Genomic DNA, 18,361 nt, shown 5'->3' on the forward strand with positions numbered 1-18,361 from the left:
AGAGCAGTGGTTCTCAACCGTTTACAGACCGCGTACCACTTTACTGTTTTTTACTATGGCACCACCGACAAAGCCCTTTTTTGGCGTGAGGAAAAAGACACAAGAAATGTGCTATGGGAGTATTTTATAATGTGGCACTACATCCCTTGTGACAAAAACATGCCCATATCGCTTCATTTAAGGTGGGCAATAGCGGCGAGGGCGATCTCTAAAGTCGAGGACTGGTAGCGCACCAGCGCTATGGACGTTTCCTCGACCATTGACCCCGGAAAATTTATCCCTATACTTAACTATTGCAAACTTTATACTTATTCTGAGAGTGTTTTGATGTGTTGGCGCATATAAACTGGTTTACGTGTTTGAAACCATCATTTGTATTGATATTAATCAACCATGTGCCGTTTGCAGGTACTGATTTATATAGCTAAGTTTAGCCTTGTTTATCGCAGCCTTTGCGAGATTCTTTTGTAATTACTGCAACTAAATTAAAGCTCCGCTGAAGACATAATGACAATTAAGTTGATTAATTCACAATTATTTTTTTGAAACACAACTGAAAACTGACAAATATCACTCAAAACTACAAAAACGAGGCAATGTTTGCAACCATGCTTGAATATCTTGAATATCTTGAATATCTGGGCGACAAAAGTGTCTGAGCGGCTGGTTGCAGAAATTGCAATTGTTACCTGTTGCGTCAATATTGACCTATTGCTGATTGGTTATAGTTACGGAAATAAACAAGGAAACTGAAGCTTGGGAAAACATCCATAAACGCTCAGCGAATACATACAGTAGGGAAGATAAAGCGTTGCCGTCATATTTTACCCAACTGAAAGGCTAATTGTTGCAATAATTCAAATCTGCTCGCGTACCACTTGAAAAGCTTTCGCGTACCACAGGTTGAGAACCACTGGTCTAAATGAATCCCTGTCGTGATTCTTCATTCTGTCTGGAACTTTATGTGACAAGCCTTTCCTCCGGCAGTACAGTTTTATAGGCCTATATGAGCAATGTCTGAAAAAACTGTGATCAAAGATTCATGACGTCAATTTGTTTATTTGAATTCAATATGAATGTAAACATTGAGATAGCTTTGCAAAGTGCAAGAAGCGCTTCATATTGAAAACCTCTGAGAAAGTTGAATCCCTTTATGCAACACAAGTTTTTACATTCACCGTATTTTCCGGCTAATATGACGCTTTTCTGAACCCAAGTTTTTTCATCTAATTATTGCTGGGCTATGCTTATTTATTATTATCGCAAAATCTTTCCAAGCATGATTTGTGGTAATTTTATATTTGGTTTAGTATATATGTATTCGACACCAAACGGTCTGCCAGTCACAATTACTGGTAGCCTATATATTTGACTTCATACTACCGGCTACTATTTGTCATATTCTTTTTAAAAATTTTATAGCAATCATCACTAATGCAATAAGGCCTCCACCTATTTCATATCTGAATCGGTGCTTAAAAAAGAAAAAGGCAATCACAAGATAAACCCTTCGGTATTTTCAACAACACCAGGCTGGACAGCACAGTTGTTAACTAAACCATGGTTGTACAGTGAAGTACTTATTTCACCATATCCACAGGTTATTTTACCATTCCAGTTAATAGGTTCTTCCAAAATGATTGTTGTTATCTTTTTATCGCTTAAGTACTGCTTTATAATTAGGAGTAGCTATTTCTGTGAGTATGATTCTACTGCAACAGCAATGACCTGGTTCTAACCACATAAAATTATGAGCGCATATTGGTGCTCAGCAGAACATCTTGTTCTACTGTCTTTATTTACCTTTATATGGAAAAAAACATTTCGGTGCTTAAAATAAACATAGTCTCATTTGCCGGGTATACTTATCTTAGTCGGGAAATGCTGTATTTAATATCCAATTTTTTCAGTCAATGAATTGATGTATTATTGGAAGTATTAAAAAGTTTAAGGATGGCCTGGCATTATTATCTTGCTTAATCATGAAAATCGATATATGCTTGAACTTTGCCATTTGTCTGCTAATGAAGATGTTTGTGATTTTTTGCAGCATTGGCCTACTTTCCACCAAAATTGGTATTTTGCCAACTCACAACAACATTAAATATGGCCATTCATAAAATGAAGTCATTGACCTGTTGCCTGTGTCCTAAAAATTTTATGCCCAACATCAGTTTTTATGGAAAAATCATTGTCAAAATGAATTTTAACTTGAAAAAAATAACGCATGCACTCGTGGTTGACTAGAACCAGGTCATGTCTGATTCCAATTAAAATAAAATTATGAGCGAGCTTTGGTGCTTCAACTGGTGAACAAGAATTGATTTTTTTGCTTGACCAATTTGGTAGTAGTATGGAAAATCCAGATATTCAATGCTAAAAATTGGCTTTATCTTATTTGTGGGCTGAACTTATTAGCCGGGAAATACTGTATTTTTATTAGGTTATTCCACTGCATGTGAGTGAAAGAATCCATCATCATGTATCTGCTTATACCGTCTATTTAGAAGTATTGAGTTATTAATATGATTCATATACATTTTAGGCTACTCGGTGTACGTCGATGTTTAAATGGAAAGCAATGTGAGGAATTATTCTTTACATCTAATCTTTTAATAAACATTGCACAGTTACCATCCTTACCTAACCAAGTCATAGAACAGACTATTCATTGCATGCCTTGCATTCTGTGCATGTACATGTGTGATGATGCTGACAAGACTGGATAAAATACGTAATTTTTTTGTTTATACTGTCTGGCTTTGAGGAACATGCATTGCTTCATGGAAGAAGAGGTCAAAAATGATCAATAGATTCACGAAATATATGGAAGACTGCTGTACAAGGTGGCTTTTAATAATACACACAATATAGAACCTTTCCAAATTTCAATGAGTATTTTAACATGCAACATACAAGTACCACACAGCAATTCCATAAATGTCATTCCATCAAATGACATTTCGCACATTCAAACAATTTTACTATATCAAGCTCTTGGTGATTTGCTATTTTTAGAATGCCAATTGGTAGTAGTAACACAAAACAAGTGATGTCACTCTTGAATGCATAAAATGACTGCAATATATCAACCAAATTTCGTATAAGCTTCATGACATATTAAATATAATAACTTGTCTCTGTATTCTAGAGATATCAATTTCTACATTTATGCAAAATTTATTGTACAACAAGCATTTTTCAGGGGTCAGCCCAATTATACAGCCCAACTAGTCGCATGTCACACCGTGACATCACGGAGTGACAGAAATTCCTTATCATTTAAATGGTATTAAGAAAGTTGAACAATTAGTTGTAAGTAGTCAAAATTGGTTATTTGTTTGAAATTACAAAACTTTTGAACAAAAAATTAGGAAACATGATATTTTTTGTCGTTCTGCTTGTGTCTCCCTCATATTAATATGCTAAACGATTGCACTAACTTTAATAATCTGTATAGTTAACCCTTTCCATGCGATTTTTATTTTTTATTAAATAATCGTATTTGCTACGCCGACTTTATGCATTTGTACCCCCACAACTAATCGATCGACTAACGAAAAAGTAATGATCCTCTGCTGCCCACTGACGGCTCGTTGGAAAGCTTATTTAAAGAGCTTGCAATTGGCGATTGAAATTTTTTTTTTTTTTCAGAAGGGGTGGTCTGAGTCACAAACAGGATAGAAAAAAGACATTTTTTTTCTTGGGTGTTGAAACTTCAAGCCGTGATAAAAAATAGAAATATTCGCTAAATCCTTTACTGTTACCGCTTCTTGGTTGGCAAACAATAGCATAATATTACTGTAGCAATTTCGTTATCTAACTCAAAATACTTTGGTAGATGGAAGGGATAATATGTCTTCTATTACCACCCAAAAAACACCGAAATTTGCATAAATCAAAAACACTCCCTCGTTCCGCCGCAAATAAAACTCCCATGGTAAACGAAAGCGAGATTTACCGTCGCTTATGTTAATCTCGAAGAAGGCTTCTTATCAATAAACTAAAACCCGGAAAAACTAGACCAACAGTTTGCGACCGATTGCTAAATAAAACAGTGGAGTACATCAACGTACCCGCCGCAAACTAGCGAGTTTTGTCGTGGGTACGTATACGTGCCCACCGCACGGAAAGGGTTAAGTAAAAAGCCATGTTGCACAGCCATCATGAAACAGACATAACTATTCCACTCCTATATATTTGGAATCTTATTGCAGTGACATGACTAAGTATGGGCAATTCAAAATATAGAATCTGGAGGATTCATTAATGCAATTCAATTTAAGCATCTTCGCACCATTCGACGATTTTTGTAATTTAGAGGTCTAATTATTAACCATAGAAAACCTTTTTCTCTTGCGTTGAAGTCTCTCTTGTTAGGTAGTACTTGCGTCTGCTTGCAAAGCACACATAGCAGCAGTCGGCCCCAAACACAGTATTTTTAATCTGCATATTCAGAACAAGAAGACGGTGATAAATATGTCACTGCGAAAACTCGTTATCGCATCATTTTTGTGTTTTTCAGCTTTATGATATAGTTGGCACATTATTGGTGACAATGAATGATGCACTGGCGTTTTCTAATTTGAACAATCTTCAATTTTTGACACATCTTATTTCTTTTACATTTCATGATTTTTCGCATCCTATGAGTTAACCCGATGAATGAATATAAACCAAAATCCAGATACTGATGTTAAAACTTGAGATTTAATATTGTTTGAGCATTATAAAAATATCACATTATATTGTAAATCAATGCATTTTACCATATTTACTCTGCCATTCCAACAGATCACATATTTTTTCTAATTGTAGTCTACAATATGTTCGTTCATATTGTCCAAAACCGGCACATGTTAGGTCAAATATTTTGGTCACTGACAGTTTTAAAAAAGTTGCCATTGCCATTTAATCATGTCTTCCAAGTTTCCTCCTTGTGGGTAAGATCCAAAGTAAGAAGAGGGCAAAGCGGAATAATTTGCAGTTTAAACCCAATATTATAGTACTTCTGTCTTCGCGTACAGAATAATAATATTTTAAAAAAAATGGCATACTTTTGTCACTCCGTGACGTCACGGAGTGACGAGATCTCTTGAAGTACTGCGAATAAACAACAAGCAACTATCAACTGCCAAATTGGTAAATTATTGGGCCCCGACCCCCAAAGTGACGTCTCAGTTTTTGAGGCAAATAGTTATTGAAATATATCAGATAATTAACGTCACAGAGGCAAATTTCCATCAACTCTGTTTAGCCCAGTGTTGCCAATAGTGCACAGTGCAATATTTAGATTAAGCACAGATATCAGAAGTAAAACTTAATACATACTTTGGTTAAACAAATACATTTTAAGGTAACATAAATATCATGAGAGTTTATGTTACAAAACTGAAGAAAATTAGGCAGAAAACCATCAATTATTCCGCTGAAGAAAAAACAATTATTTTGAGCCCTATCTGTGCCTTCTCATGCGATTTTAAAAACTTCCAAGATATGTCCTACACTTTCTGCAGTTTAATATTCCAATTACGCAAGATATAATTTTTACCAAATTTTCAACTAATTTATGGAATTGCTGCACATGGACTTGTGACATAGAATAGATTACAAGTGAAATAAAGAAAGCATTTGTTATGGATTTTTGTATGATATAATGATATATCCTCATTCCAGTTCTCACTGAGTCACACAAAACTTGTAACGCTAAAAGTTCTGCTCACACACTCCATAGAGAATGAAAAAGCACAAAAAACACATTGTCTTGTAGTTACACTTATTTAAACTTTATTATAATGGATACTACTTGCTACATTCTTTCAGCTATCTATATCAATTTTGCGGGAAGCGTTTTGCTTTGTTGAGAATAAAGTATTATCATGAGGTTATCCAATGCCAATGATAGATGCGTGTTACTCTGAGAACATGGCTTAACTATGCTTGCGTTGTAGGTTAATATCGCTGGAGACTGGAGGTCAAACGTTTTGTCAATCAATCGGTCTATTAATTCTAATAATATCACTGTCGATGGGAAGAATGAAAAAACAGACGAACTTGGACGGATCGTCACAATTTAATTTGCACAAATCACTGGGCTTGTGCTCATTTGATATAGTAATAAACCTGCTGAAAGTATTCATAAAAGTAGCAAATTTTTTGTGTCTTCGTGCTTATTTGAGATGTGATCTTTTGAACTTTCAGAAATTGGCCCTTAATGTTTTTAGTCATCAAACTTCATTAGCTTTCAGTTGTCACCCAAAATCTATTAGCGTACATGCCAGACCAAAAAGTTGACAATTTTGCAGAGAATTTCCAAGTTATGTGAAATCACTTTGTCATAGCTGTTTTCTTACGGTATTGTCATAAAGTATATAAATTTTTTTCAGAGATTAAATCTCTTTGTTTTTGAGTGAGTGCGTGTGACTTCCCTTTGAGTGAATTTTAACTAAAAAACTGTTTGAGTTTAGGTTTATAGATACCACTCATCTATACCGTTGAAAAATAGCTAGTACTTGTATTTAGGAACAACGGGGAGTAAGATTAATGATCACAGCTAGATATGCTTCTAGTATGGATTTAAAGATTCTTATTTGAAGTATCACGATAATTGAAAGTGTTGCATCAGATGAGTTGACAATAATTTACAAATACATCAGAAATCTTTGCACTTTGATGGCTACTTACAATATTACCCCTGAGTGACTTCAACTTACTATTTTGTGACTTTTGAATTTTGTCAACCTTAATGAAAACATTAATCATGAAAAGAACGAGAGACTGGATAGATTTTTTGTTGCACGTTCTACCTTTAATAAATTAATTTAGGAACATTTTCAAGGCTTGTGACATATATGCAAAATTTTTTTCTCCGTGTTGTTGCTGCTCTATGTTAATAAACAGTAGTTGATTTATAAATTTACTTATTTTGATGACAATCTGAAATGAATTCTTCTCACATCCACAATTTTTATTGATGAATTAACAGGCAAATATATAGGGATAAAATGGACATAACATTGCTGATTATATAAGTTGATGTAGAAGATGAATACATGATACACATAATAATAACTGCAGTTTTGTACTGATTTTCATCTATTAAAAACCCATGAAATTCTCTGGATGTTCAACTGATTCTGAAAGATGAAGTTGTACATTGATTCCTTTTTCCATGAGTTTGTTCCACATCAGGGTGAGTTGCTGAATTGTTGGATTCATAGATGGGAAAACCACCCAGACAACCCATTCATCTGAAATACATTGGTACAGTTTAGAATTGAGACTGCAGTGGGAAAATTTTACATGTCATTTTTTGGTAAAAATGCTGGCAACATTACTATAATACATTTATAGACTATATCATCAGTAGCCATAAAAGATTGAAAACCACTGATTTATTATAATTGAGGAAGATTCAAAATAATGTGGTGTGAAATTATATCACAGAAAGATATTTCTTCTTCGAGTGACAAAAAATTAATAACTTATCAGCAAAAAATATGAAGGTGCGATTGTTGATTGTAATCCAGCAAGAGTACTCGTATGTGTATACTTCTCATACTGTTTATTTGCCTCAAAAATGTAACAGCATCTGGATAATAATACTCAGAAAGACATATTCAAGATCTTACTTTTCCGGACACAGTTGTGCGATATGTACCCTTCACATGCGTAACAACAGTTTAGGACTGCTGCATTTTACTAGGACAATAGACATGAAATAAATATACAATGAAAACTTAGGTGTGATACACAAGACAGAAAGGTACATAATGACAGCGTACAAAAGTCTGTTAATTGCACATCCATGTCCCAGGTTCCGATGTTAATAAATGAGTGTAGGGTATGAATCGTCCATTGATTTTTTTTACAATTAATATTACAAATCACATGAAAATTTGTTTCAGACATGTACCAATAAGAGAAGGTGTATCGTCTTTTCTCACTTTGAAGCGATCATAAAATAAATTCAACACCGGTGTGAGATGATATTCAAGCCACAATGCAATTTATTAAACGACATTTCGCTGTTAACGACACACAATATTTATTTCTTCAAATGCCTTACGATGTTGCGCATTGCACAATTGAAGCAATGTTTTAATTCCAGCATATCACATCTCAAGAGATACTAGGTGCATTCTTGATCACAGTTGCTCTAGTTCAGAACAATGCTCAGATACTAGGTGCAATCTTGATCACAGTTGCTCTAGTTCAGAACAATGCTCATTACTATTGCTCCTACCATAGTTTTGTTGCATAAGATGGCGATACAGTAATATTTATATACCTGCATAGCTGCAGAATGCATAAATTATGTAATTCTCCTCATCACTTGAAATCAGAAGATCACCACTGAACAGAGCATCATCTGGATATCAAGAAATAAAAATATAGAATGAAGATATCAAATTACATTCTACTTTTAATAACTTTCAATACCATTTTTACCTATTTTCGCTGCATCTTCACTTCTTCTACCCTCTGGAGTTAAAGATTGTGATGCTTGGAACGATGGTTCTGTTTGAAAATTCGAATAAATCTCATTTTTCTTATTAGAATATTATTAAAATAAAAGTTAGCTCAAAATATATACCATCATCCTTTGCCAATCTGTAGATACCTGCTTCCTTTTTTGTATAGTGGACTGTAAAAGTTTGTGAAGGAGAACTAAAATATAAAGTTAACATTATATTGTAATTAGTTACAGTTAGTCAATTGATTAATATTAGACTTAATTTGACTTAGCAATATGTTAACTATCCCTCATGTAAAAAATATCCTACTTCTTGTGTAGTTCTGTGACCATCTTTTGCACTCCTGTGCTTGTTTTGGTAAAATTGTGTAGTTTTGCACCAAATACATCTTTATCCATTACTGGGTCAAAAGTATGTAGAACTTCGTACCAGGCATTAGGAAACTGTCAGTGGATGAGGCATAATGAATGTACATGAACATAACTGTTTTGATTATATTCTTCAATATAGTGAGTTTTCAAAGATGGGCGATAATTTTAATTTAAACAAAGAAAACAATTCTCATTGATAAACGAATTTATATATGCTTATGCTAAACACATTGATTTATATAATACTAATGTTTTGTTACAGAGAGATAATACCATGTTTTTATTCTACTTCACAAAAGTCTTCAAAAGTTATGAATTTCAAGAATTTACTCACATTATCCCAATCAATATCTTCGTTATCTTCTGGAATGTTGCATTGTTTAGTCTGAATGAATTCAAAACTTTGAACCAACATCAATAGCAAAATGTACCTGCCACTATTTAAGATAAACATCTTCTTTTTATTCAATTTGGATATTTAAATTCTAGATGAATAATGAAATGAAAGATGAATTGTTTTCAATTATCATCACGGTTTTCAGTATTGTATTGTTTCTCTTAAATATTAATTTGAAGATTTTAATGTAATGTAGTTTTATTTTTAAACTAATAGATTGAAAAAGTTACTGTACACTGTTGAAATCACAGCTATCTCTATGAGTGTAAAAAAATATTGTTTTAGTGTATATAATACACAAACAAATATTGGTCTGTTACTTCGTGTAAGACATGAAACCATCAGTCTAAATCAGGAGTGTGCAAAGTGCGGCCCGCGGGCCAAATGCGGCCCGCAAGAAAAAATTGTGCGGCCCGCGGAGAAGTGCTAACTTTAAATGGTGTCCAGCCAGTGGAATGAGTTTTTAATTTATTTCAATCCGGTTCCCTTTGCGTGGCAAAGCTTATATCCGAGTCCAAATTATTATCTATTCATATGGCGTTACAATTTCGGCTCAACATATTTTTTCTAAAGTGGGCCTCATAAAACCGCCTGAAAAAAAAAGACTTGGAAATAAATATCAAATTACTAGTACTTACATTAAAGCAAATTTGGATAAAGGTAGTCAGGAAAATAATCCAGCAGCTAATTTCTCACTCAATTTGTTTAAATTTGAATGGGAGTTATCAAACACTTTTGCGTTTCAACCCATCATTTCTGCAAGGACCTCCAATAATGCCATGAGATCAATAACAAAAAGACACTATTCTGTGTCTGCGGCCCGCGGTTTTACCCAGGTATCGATATCTGGCTCCACTACAAAAAAGGTTGCACGCCCCTGGTCTAAATGAATCCCTGCCAAGACTCTTCATTTTGTCTTGAACTTTATATGACAAGCCTTTCCTCCTGCGGTACAGTTTTATAGGCCTATATGAGCAATGTCTGAAAAAACTGTGATCAATGACTTCAATTTGTTTATTTAAATTCAATATGAAGGTAAACATTGAGATAGCTTTGCAAAGTGCAAGAAGCGCTTCATATTGAAAACCTCTTAGAAAGTTGAATCCCTTTATGCAACACAAGTTTTTACATTCACCGTATTTTTCGTCTATTATGACGCTTTTCTGAACCCAAGTTTTTTCATCTAATTATTGGTGGGCTATGCTTATTTTTATTATCGCAAAATCTTCTCAAGCATGATTTGTGTTAATTTTATATTTGGTTTAATATATATGTATTCGACACAACACGGTCTGCCAGTCATGATTACTGGTATATATTTGACCTCATACTACCAGCAATCATTTGTCATATTCTTTTTGAAAATTTAATAGCAATCATCACTAATGCGATAAGGCTTCTACCTATTTATATCCGAATCGGTGCTTCAAAAAGAAAAAGGCTATCACAAGATAAACCCTTCGGTATATTGTCTCTGTATTCTAGAGATATTAATTCCTACATTTGTGCCAAATTTATTGTACAACAAGCATTTTTCAGGAAGCAGCCCAATTATACAGCCCAACTAGTCGCATGTCACTCCGTGACGTCACGGAGTGACAAAAATTCCTTATCATTAAATGGTATTAAGAAAGTTGAACAATTAGTTGTGAGTAGTCAAAATTGGTTATTTGTTTGAAATTAGAAAAACTTTTGAACAAAAAATTAGGAGACATGATATTTTTTGTCGTTCTGCTTGTGTCTCCCTCATATTAATATGCTAAACGATTGCACTAACTTTAATAATCTGTATAGTTAAGTAAAAAGCCATGTTGCACAGCCAGCATGAAACAGACATAACTATTCCACTCCTATGTATTTGGAATCTTATTGCAGTGACATGACTAAGTATGGGCAATTCAAAATATAGAATCTGGAGGATTCATTAATGCAATTCAATTTAAGCATCTTCGCACCATTCAACGATTTTTGTAATTTAGAGGTCTAATTTATTAACCATAGAAACTTTTTCTCTTGCGTTGAAGTCTCTCTTGTTAGGTAGTACTTGCGTCTGCTTGCAAAGCACACATAGCAGCAGTAGGCCCCAAACACAGTATTTTTAATCTGCATATTCAGAACAAGAAGACAGTGATAAATATGTCACTGCGAAAACTACCGTAGTTATTGCATCATTTTTGTGTTTTTCAGCTTTATGATATAGTTGGCACATGAAAAGAATTATTGGTGACAATGAGTGATGCACTGGCGTTTTCTAATTGGAACAATCTTCAATTTTTGACGAACACATCTTAATTCTTTTACATTTCATGATTTTTCGCATCCTATGAGTTAACCCGATGAATGAATATAAACCAAAATCCAGATACCGATGTTGAAACTTGAGATTTAATATTGTTTGTGAATTATAAAAATGTCAAATTATATTGTAAATCAATGCATTTTGCCATAGTTATTCTGCCATTCCAACAGATCACATATTTTTGTAATTGCAGTCTACAATAAGTTCTTTCATATTGTCCAAAACCGGCACATATTAGGTCAAATATTGTGGTCACTGACAGTTTTAAAAAAGTTGCCATTTAATCATGTCTTCCAAGTTTCCTTGTGGGTAAGATCGAAAGTAAGAAGAGGGCAAAGCGGAAGAATTTGCAGGTTAAACCCAATATTATAGTACTTCTGTCTTCGCGTACAGAATAATAATATTTTGAAAAAAATGGCATACTTTTGTCACTCCGTGACGTCACGGAGTGACGAGATCTCTTGAAGTACTGCGAATAAACAACAAGCAACTATCAACTGCCAAATTGGTAAATTATTGGGCCCCGACCCCCAAAGTGACGTCTCAGTTTTTGAGGCAAATAGTTATTGAAATATATCAGATAATTAAAATAAAGTTGACAAATTGTCACGGAGTGACGCGTCACAGAGGCAAATTTCCATCAACTCTGTTTAGCCCAGTGTTGCCAATAGTGCACAGTGCAATATTTAGATTAAGCACAGATATCAGAAGTAAAACTTAACACATACTTTGGTTAAACAAATACATTTTAAGGTAACATAAATATCATGAGAGTTTATGTTACAAAACTGAAGATAATTAGGCAGAAAACCATCAATTATTCCGCTGAAGAAAAAACAATTATTTTGAGCCCTATCTGTGCCTTCTCATGCGATTTTAAAAACTTCCAAGATATGTCCTACACTTTCTGCAGTTTAATATTTCAATTACGCAAGATATAATTTTTACCAAATTTTCAACTACTTTATGGAATTGCTGCACATGGACTTGTGACATAGAATAGATTACAAGTGAATTAAAGAAAGCATTTGTTATGGATTTTTGTTTTTTGTATGATATAATGATATATCCTCATTCCAGTTCTCACTGAGTCACACAAAACTTGTAACGCTAAAAGTTCTGCTCACACACTTCATAGAGAATGAAAAAGCACAAAAAACACATTGTCTTGTAGTTACACTTATTTAAACTTTATTATAATGGATACTACTTGCTACATTCTTTCAGCTATCTATATCAATTTTGCGGGAAGCGTTTTGCTTTGTTGAGAATAAAGTATTATCATGAGGTTATCCAATGCCAATGATAGATGCAAATAATTTGTGTTACTCTGAAAACATGGCTTAACTATGCTTGCGTTGTAGGTTAATATCACTGGAGACTGGAGGTCAAGCGTTTTGTCAATCAATCGGTATATTAATTCTAATAATATCACTGTCGATGGGAAGAATGAAAAAACAGACGAACTTGGACGGATCGTCACAATTTAATTTGCACAAATCACTGGGCTTGTGCGCATTTGATATAGTAATAAACCTGCTAAAAGTATTCATAAAAGTAGCAAATTTTTTGTGTTTTTGTGCTTATTTGAGATGTGATCTTCTGAACTTTCAGAAATTGGTCCTAAATGTTTTTAGTCATCAAACTTCATTAGCTTTCAGTTGTAACCCAAAGTCTATTAGCGTACATGCCAGACCAAAAAGTTGACAATTTTGCAGAGAATTTTCAAGTTATGTGAAGTCACTTTGTCATAGCTGTTTTCTAACTGTATTGTCATGAAGTATATAAACTTTTCAGAGATTAATTCTCTTTGTTTTTGAGTGAGTGCATGTGACTCTCCTTTGAGTAAATTTGAACTGAAAAACTGTTGAGTTTAGGTTCATAAATACCACTCATCTAAAAACGTTGAAGAATTGCTAGTACTTGTAGTTAGGAACAAAGGGGTGTTAAAATAATATTCACAGCTAGATATGCTTCTAGTATTGATTCAGTGTACCATTATAATTGAAAGTGTTGCATCAGATGAGCTATTCAACAGTTGAATAATTTATAAATTCATCAGAAATCTTTGCACTTTGATAGCTACTTACGACATTACTATTTTGTGGCTTTTGAATCTTGTCAACTTTGAAGAAAGCATTAATCATGGAAAGAACGAGAGACTAGATAGATTTTTTATTGCAATTATTACCGTTAATAAATAGATTCCGAAACATTTTCAAGGCTTATGACATATATGCAAAATTTTACTTTGCATTGTTGTTGTTGCATTGTTGCATAGTTGATTTTTAAATAAATTTTTTTGAATATTGTCTGAAATAAATTCTTTTCACATCCACAATTTTTATTGATGAATTAACAGGCAAATATATTGCAAACATTGCTGATTATATAAGTTGATGTAGTAGATAAATACATGATAGACATAATTATATCTGCAATTTTCATAGAATTTTCATCTATTAAAACCCATGAAATTCTCTGGATGTTTAACTGATTCTGAAAGGTAAAGTTGTACATTGATTTGTTTTTCCATGAGTTTGTTCCACATCAGAGTGAGTTGCTGAATTGTTGGATTCATAGATGGGAAAGCCACCCACACAACCCATTCATCTGAAATACATTGGTACAGGTTACAATTAAGACTGCAGTGGGAAAATTTTACATGTCATATTTTGGTGAAAATGCTGGCAACATTACTATAATAAATTTATAGACCATATCATCAGTAGCCATAAAAGGTTGAAAACCACTGATTTATTAGAATTGCCGATTGAGGAAGATCCAAAATAATGTGGTGTGAAATTATATCACACAAAGATATTTCTTCTTTGACTGACAAAAACCTCAATAACGATTGTGGAATCACAATCAATATTAGGAATCACATGAAAATTTGTTCTAGACATGTATCGATAAAAGAAGGCGTATTCACTTTTCTCACTTTGAAGCAATCATAAAGCAAAATTATCACTGTTGTGAGATGATATACAAGCCACAATGCAATTTATTAAACAACATTTTGCTGTTAACGACACATAATTTTTGGTTCTTCAAATGCCTTACGATGTTGCGCATTGCACAATTGAATCGACGTTTTAATTCCAGCATATCACATCACACCTCAAAAGATACTACCTGCACTCTTGATCACAGTTGCTTTAGTTTAGAACAATGCTCATTACTATTGCTCTTACCATAGTTTCGTTGCATAAGATGGTGATACAGTATTTATTTATATACCTGCATAGCTGCAGAATGCATTAATCATATAATTCTCCTCATCACTTAAAATCAGAAAATCACCACTGAACAGAGCATCATCTGAATATCAAGAAATAAAAATATAGAATGAAGATCAAATAACATTCTACTTTTAATAACAATTTTACCTATTTTCGCTGCATCTTCACTTCTTCCACCCTCCGGAGTTAAAGATTGTGATGCTTTGATAGCTGGTTCTGTTTTCAAAAAAAAAATTCATTTTTCTGACTAGAATATTATGCCAATTTTGATAAAAAAGTTTATTCAAAATATATACCATCATTCTTTGCCGCTCTGTAGATACCTGCTTTCTTTCGTGTATGATGAACTGCATAAGTTTGTGAAGGAAAACTAAAATATAAAGTTAGCATTATATCATCATTGGTTACAGTTTGTCAATTTATTAATATAAGACCTAATTTGACTAATGAAGCATTGTGTTAAGCATTTCTCAATTGAAAAATATCCTACTTCTTGTGTAGTTCTGTGACAATCAAGTTCATTCCTGTGCTTGTTTTAGTAAAATTGTGTAGTTTTGCTCCAAATACATCTTTATCCATTACTGGGTCAAATGTGTGGAGAACTTCATACCAGGCTTCAGAAAACTAATTTTAGAAGCATAGTAAATGTACATAAATATAAGTGATCTGGTAATATTCTTTAGTATGGTGAGCTTTCAAAGATTGGGAAATACTTTGAGTCAAAACAAAGAAAACAATTCTGCTTGATAAGCAAATGTATATATGCTTATGCTTAACACACTGATGTATATAATACTGATGTTTTGTTACAGAGAGATAATGAATGATCAATCTGCATTTACAAAAAGTCTTGTAATTTAAAGCATGTACTCACATTATCCCAGTCAATATCTTCATTATCTTCTGGAATGTTGCATTGTTTAGTCTGAATGAATTCAAAACTTTGAACCAACATCAATAGCAAAATGTACCTGCCCTTTTTTAAGATAAACATCTTCATTTTATTCAATTTGGATATTTAAATCCTATATGAATAATGAAATGAAGGAATTGTTTTTTTTAATTATCATCACAGTTTTCAGTATTTTATTGTTTTAAATATTAATTTGAGGATTGTAATGTAATTCTATCATCATTCAAACTAATAGATTTGGAAAGTTACTGTACTCTGTTGTAATCACAGCTAGCTCTCTGAGTGTGAAAATTTTTTGTTTTAGTGTATATAATACACAAACAAATATAAGTCTGTTACTTCGTCTTAAGACATAAAACCATCAGTCTGAATGAATCCCTGTCATGACTCTGTCTGGAACTTTATGTGACAAGCTTTTTTTCCGGCAGTACAGTTTTATAGGCCTATATGAGCAATGTCTGAAAAAATGTGATCATGACGTCAATTTGTTTATTTAAATTCAATATGCAGGAAAACATTAAGATAGCTTTGCAAAGTGCAAGAAGCGTTTCATATTGAAAACCTCTGAGAGAAAGTTGAACCCCTTTATGCAACACGAGATTTTACATTCACTTGTCATATTCTTTCCAAAAAATTAATAGCAATCATCACTAATGCGATAAGGCACTCCCTATTTATATCCGAATCGGTGCTTCAAAAAGAAAACGGCTATCACAAGATGAAGTGAATTATGTCTATTCGGTAAGCCATGGATGTACAATGAAGTACTTATTTCACCATATCCACAGGTTATTTTAACTTTCCAGTTAATAGGTCCATTCAAAATGATTGCTGGTATCTTTGTATCGATTAATTACTGCTTTATTATTAGGAATAGCTAATTCTGTGAGTATTATTCTACTGCAACAGCAATGACCTGGTTCTAACCACATAAATTATGAGCGCATATTGGTGCTCAGCAGAACATCTCGTTCTACTGTCTTTATTTACCTTTAGATAGAAAAAAACATTTCGGTGCTAAAAATAAACATAGTCTCATTCGCCGGGTAGACTTATCTTAGTCGGAAAATACTGTATTTAATATCAAATTTATTCTGTCAATGAATTGATGTTATTTTGGAAGTAATTAAATGTTGAAGGATGGCCTGGCGTTATTATCTTGCTTAATCATGAAAATCGATATATGCTTGAACTTTGCCATTTGTCTGCTAATGAAGATGTTTGTGATTTTTTGCAGCATTGGTCCTGCTTTCCACCAAAATTGGTATTTGCCAACTCACAACAACATTAGATATGGCCATTCATAAAATGAAGTCGTTGACCTGTCGCCTGTGTCCTAAAAATTTTATGCCCAACATCAGTTTTTATGGAAGAATCATTGTCAAAATGAATTTTAACTTGAAAAACTTAATCCTTGTCCGCATGCACTCGGGGTTGACTAGAACCAGGTCATGTCTGATTCCATATAAAATGAAATTATGAGCGAGCTTTGGTGCTTCAACTGGTGAACAAGAATTGATTTTTTTGCTTGACCAATTTGGTAGTAGTATGGAAAATCCTGATATTCAATGCTAAAAATCGCCTTATCTTATTTGTGGTCCAAACTCATTAGCTGGGAAATATTGTATTTTTGTTAAGGTTATTCTACTGCATGTGAGTGAAAGAATCCACCATCATATATCTTCTTATACTGGCTATTTAGAAATAATGAGTTATTAATATGATTCATATACATTTTAGGCTACTCGGTGTAAGTCGATGTTTAAATGGGAAGCAATGTGAAGAATTATCCTTAACATCTAATCTTTTAATAAACATTGCACAGTTACCATCCTTACTTAACCAAGTCATAATACATCCTATTCATTGCAAGCCTTGCATTCTGCATGTGTTTGTGACTTGTATGATGATTCTATATTTTATAAACAAGACGTAAATTACGTGACTTTTTTGTTTATACTGTCAGGCTTTCAGGAACATGCATGTCACAGTCATGACAGAGGAGGTTGAAAAAGGATCAATAGATTCACAAAATATATGAATTGCTTTACTAGGTGGCTTTTAATAATACACACAGCATAGAGGATTTAACATACAACCATAAATGGGCTTGTGGCATAGAAGATGATAAGTGAAATAAAAAAAGCATTTGTTAACCTAGATTTGTGTTTCCTCGTTCCATATATCCTCATTCCTGTTCTTATGGATCACACAAAACTTGTAACTATAAAAGTTCTGCTCCAATGCCAAAGCTCAATAAACAATATTGGCAGGGTACTTCTAGTTGTACTTATTATAATACGTTACATTGTTCTAGCTATCTATATCAATTTTGCTGGAAAGGTTTTGCTTTGTTTAGAATAAATTATTATCATGAGGTTATACTATGCCAATGATAAGATGCTATTAATATGTGTCACTCAGCAAACATGGCTTAACTATGCTTGCATTGTAGGTAATTGCTTTAGACTGAACAGCTGCACTCATCCCCACACCCAGAGTTTATTAAATTGAAAAAAAAAATTGGGGTTTGTAAAATGTAGTAGTTTATTTAGTACAGTGGCTTTATTACAGTGGAGTAAAGATGTAATAAACTTAATTAAAACAGTTATTCAGATATTATTACCTTAAAATTTCCTGTTATTTCGAATTTCTTTGT

General features: G+C 33.2%; 3 protein-coding genes across 5 annotated transcripts in view; 1 reads left to right on the forward strand and 2 right to left on the reverse strand.

The window, feature by feature from the left end:
* Positions 1-18,361, forward strand: part of LOC120330061 (polypeptide N-acetylgalactosaminyltransferase-like 6) — an 87,047-nt gene that overhangs the window by 55,334 nt on the left and 13,352 nt on the right. The gene's annotated exons all lie outside the window — the stretch shown is intronic.
* Positions 6,802-9,462, reverse strand: LOC144411718 (uncharacterized). Its single transcript, XM_078118253.1, has 6 exons — positions 9,183-9,462; positions 8,787-8,920; positions 8,597-8,670; positions 8,452-8,520; positions 8,291-8,371; positions 6,802-7,250 (listed from the first exon to the last, which is right to left on the reverse strand). Exons 1-6 carry the CDS (start codon positions 9,300-9,302, stop codon positions 7,099-7,101), a joined length of 630 nt encoding a protein of 209 aa, XP_077974379.1. The 5' UTR covers positions 9,303-9,462; the 3' UTR covers positions 6,802-7,098.
* Positions 13,271-15,810, reverse strand: LOC120330065 (uncharacterized). 3 transcript variants are annotated; one of them, XM_039396882.2, is made up of 6 exons: positions 15,664-15,803; positions 15,280-15,413; positions 15,086-15,159; positions 14,937-15,005; positions 14,788-14,868; positions 13,275-14,157 (listed from the first exon to the last, which is right to left on the reverse strand). In XM_039396882.2, the coding sequence occupies exons 1-6, from the start codon at positions 15,787-15,789 to the stop codon at positions 14,000-14,002; spliced, it is 642 nt and encodes a 213-aa protein (XP_039252816.2). In that variant the 5' UTR covers positions 15,790-15,803; the 3' UTR covers positions 13,275-13,999. The 3 variants fall into 3 exon arrangements, with proteins under 3 accessions (XP_077975037.1, XP_039252819.2, XP_039252816.2); XM_078118911.1 differs by lacking the exon at positions 15,280-15,413 and having other exon boundaries at positions 13,271-14,157; positions 15,664-15,810; XM_039396885.2 differs by lacking the exon at positions 14,788-14,868 and having other exon boundaries at positions 13,272-14,157.

The sequence above is a fragment of the Styela clava genome, chromosome 12 (genome assembly GCF_964204865.1).
Source record: "Styela clava chromosome 12, kaStyClav1.hap1.2, whole genome shotgun sequence".
Classification (NCBI taxonomy): domain Eukaryota; kingdom Metazoa; phylum Chordata; class Ascidiacea; order Stolidobranchia; family Styelidae; genus Styela; species Styela clava.

Excerpts from the sequence above, each read along its gene's own strand:
- LOC120330065 (XM_039396882.2), bottom strand. The coding sequence starts at position 15,789 with ATGAAGATGTTTATCTTAAAAAAGGGCAGGTACATTTTGCTATTGATG. Across the intron at positions 15,414-15,663 it reads AAGATATTGACTGGGATAAT|TTTTCTGAAGCCTGGTATGA; the intron begins GTGAGTACATGC and ends TTCTAAAATTAG. Across the intron at positions 14,158-14,787 it reads TGCATTCTGCAGCTATGCAG|ATGAATGGGTTGTGTGGGTG; the intron begins GTATATAAATAA and ends AATGTATTTCAG.
- LOC144411718 (XM_078118253.1), bottom strand. The coding sequence starts at position 9,302 with ATGTTTATCTTAAATAGTGGCAGGTACATTTTGCTATTGATGTTGGTT. Across the intron at positions 8,921-9,182 it reads AAGATATTGATTGGGATAAT|TTTCCTAATGCCTGGTACGA; the intron begins GTGAGTAAATTC and ends ATCCACTGACAG. Across the intron at positions 7,251-8,290 it reads TGCATTCTGCAGCTATGCAG|ATGAATGGGTTGTCTGGGTG; the intron begins GTATATAAATAT and ends AATGTATTTCAG.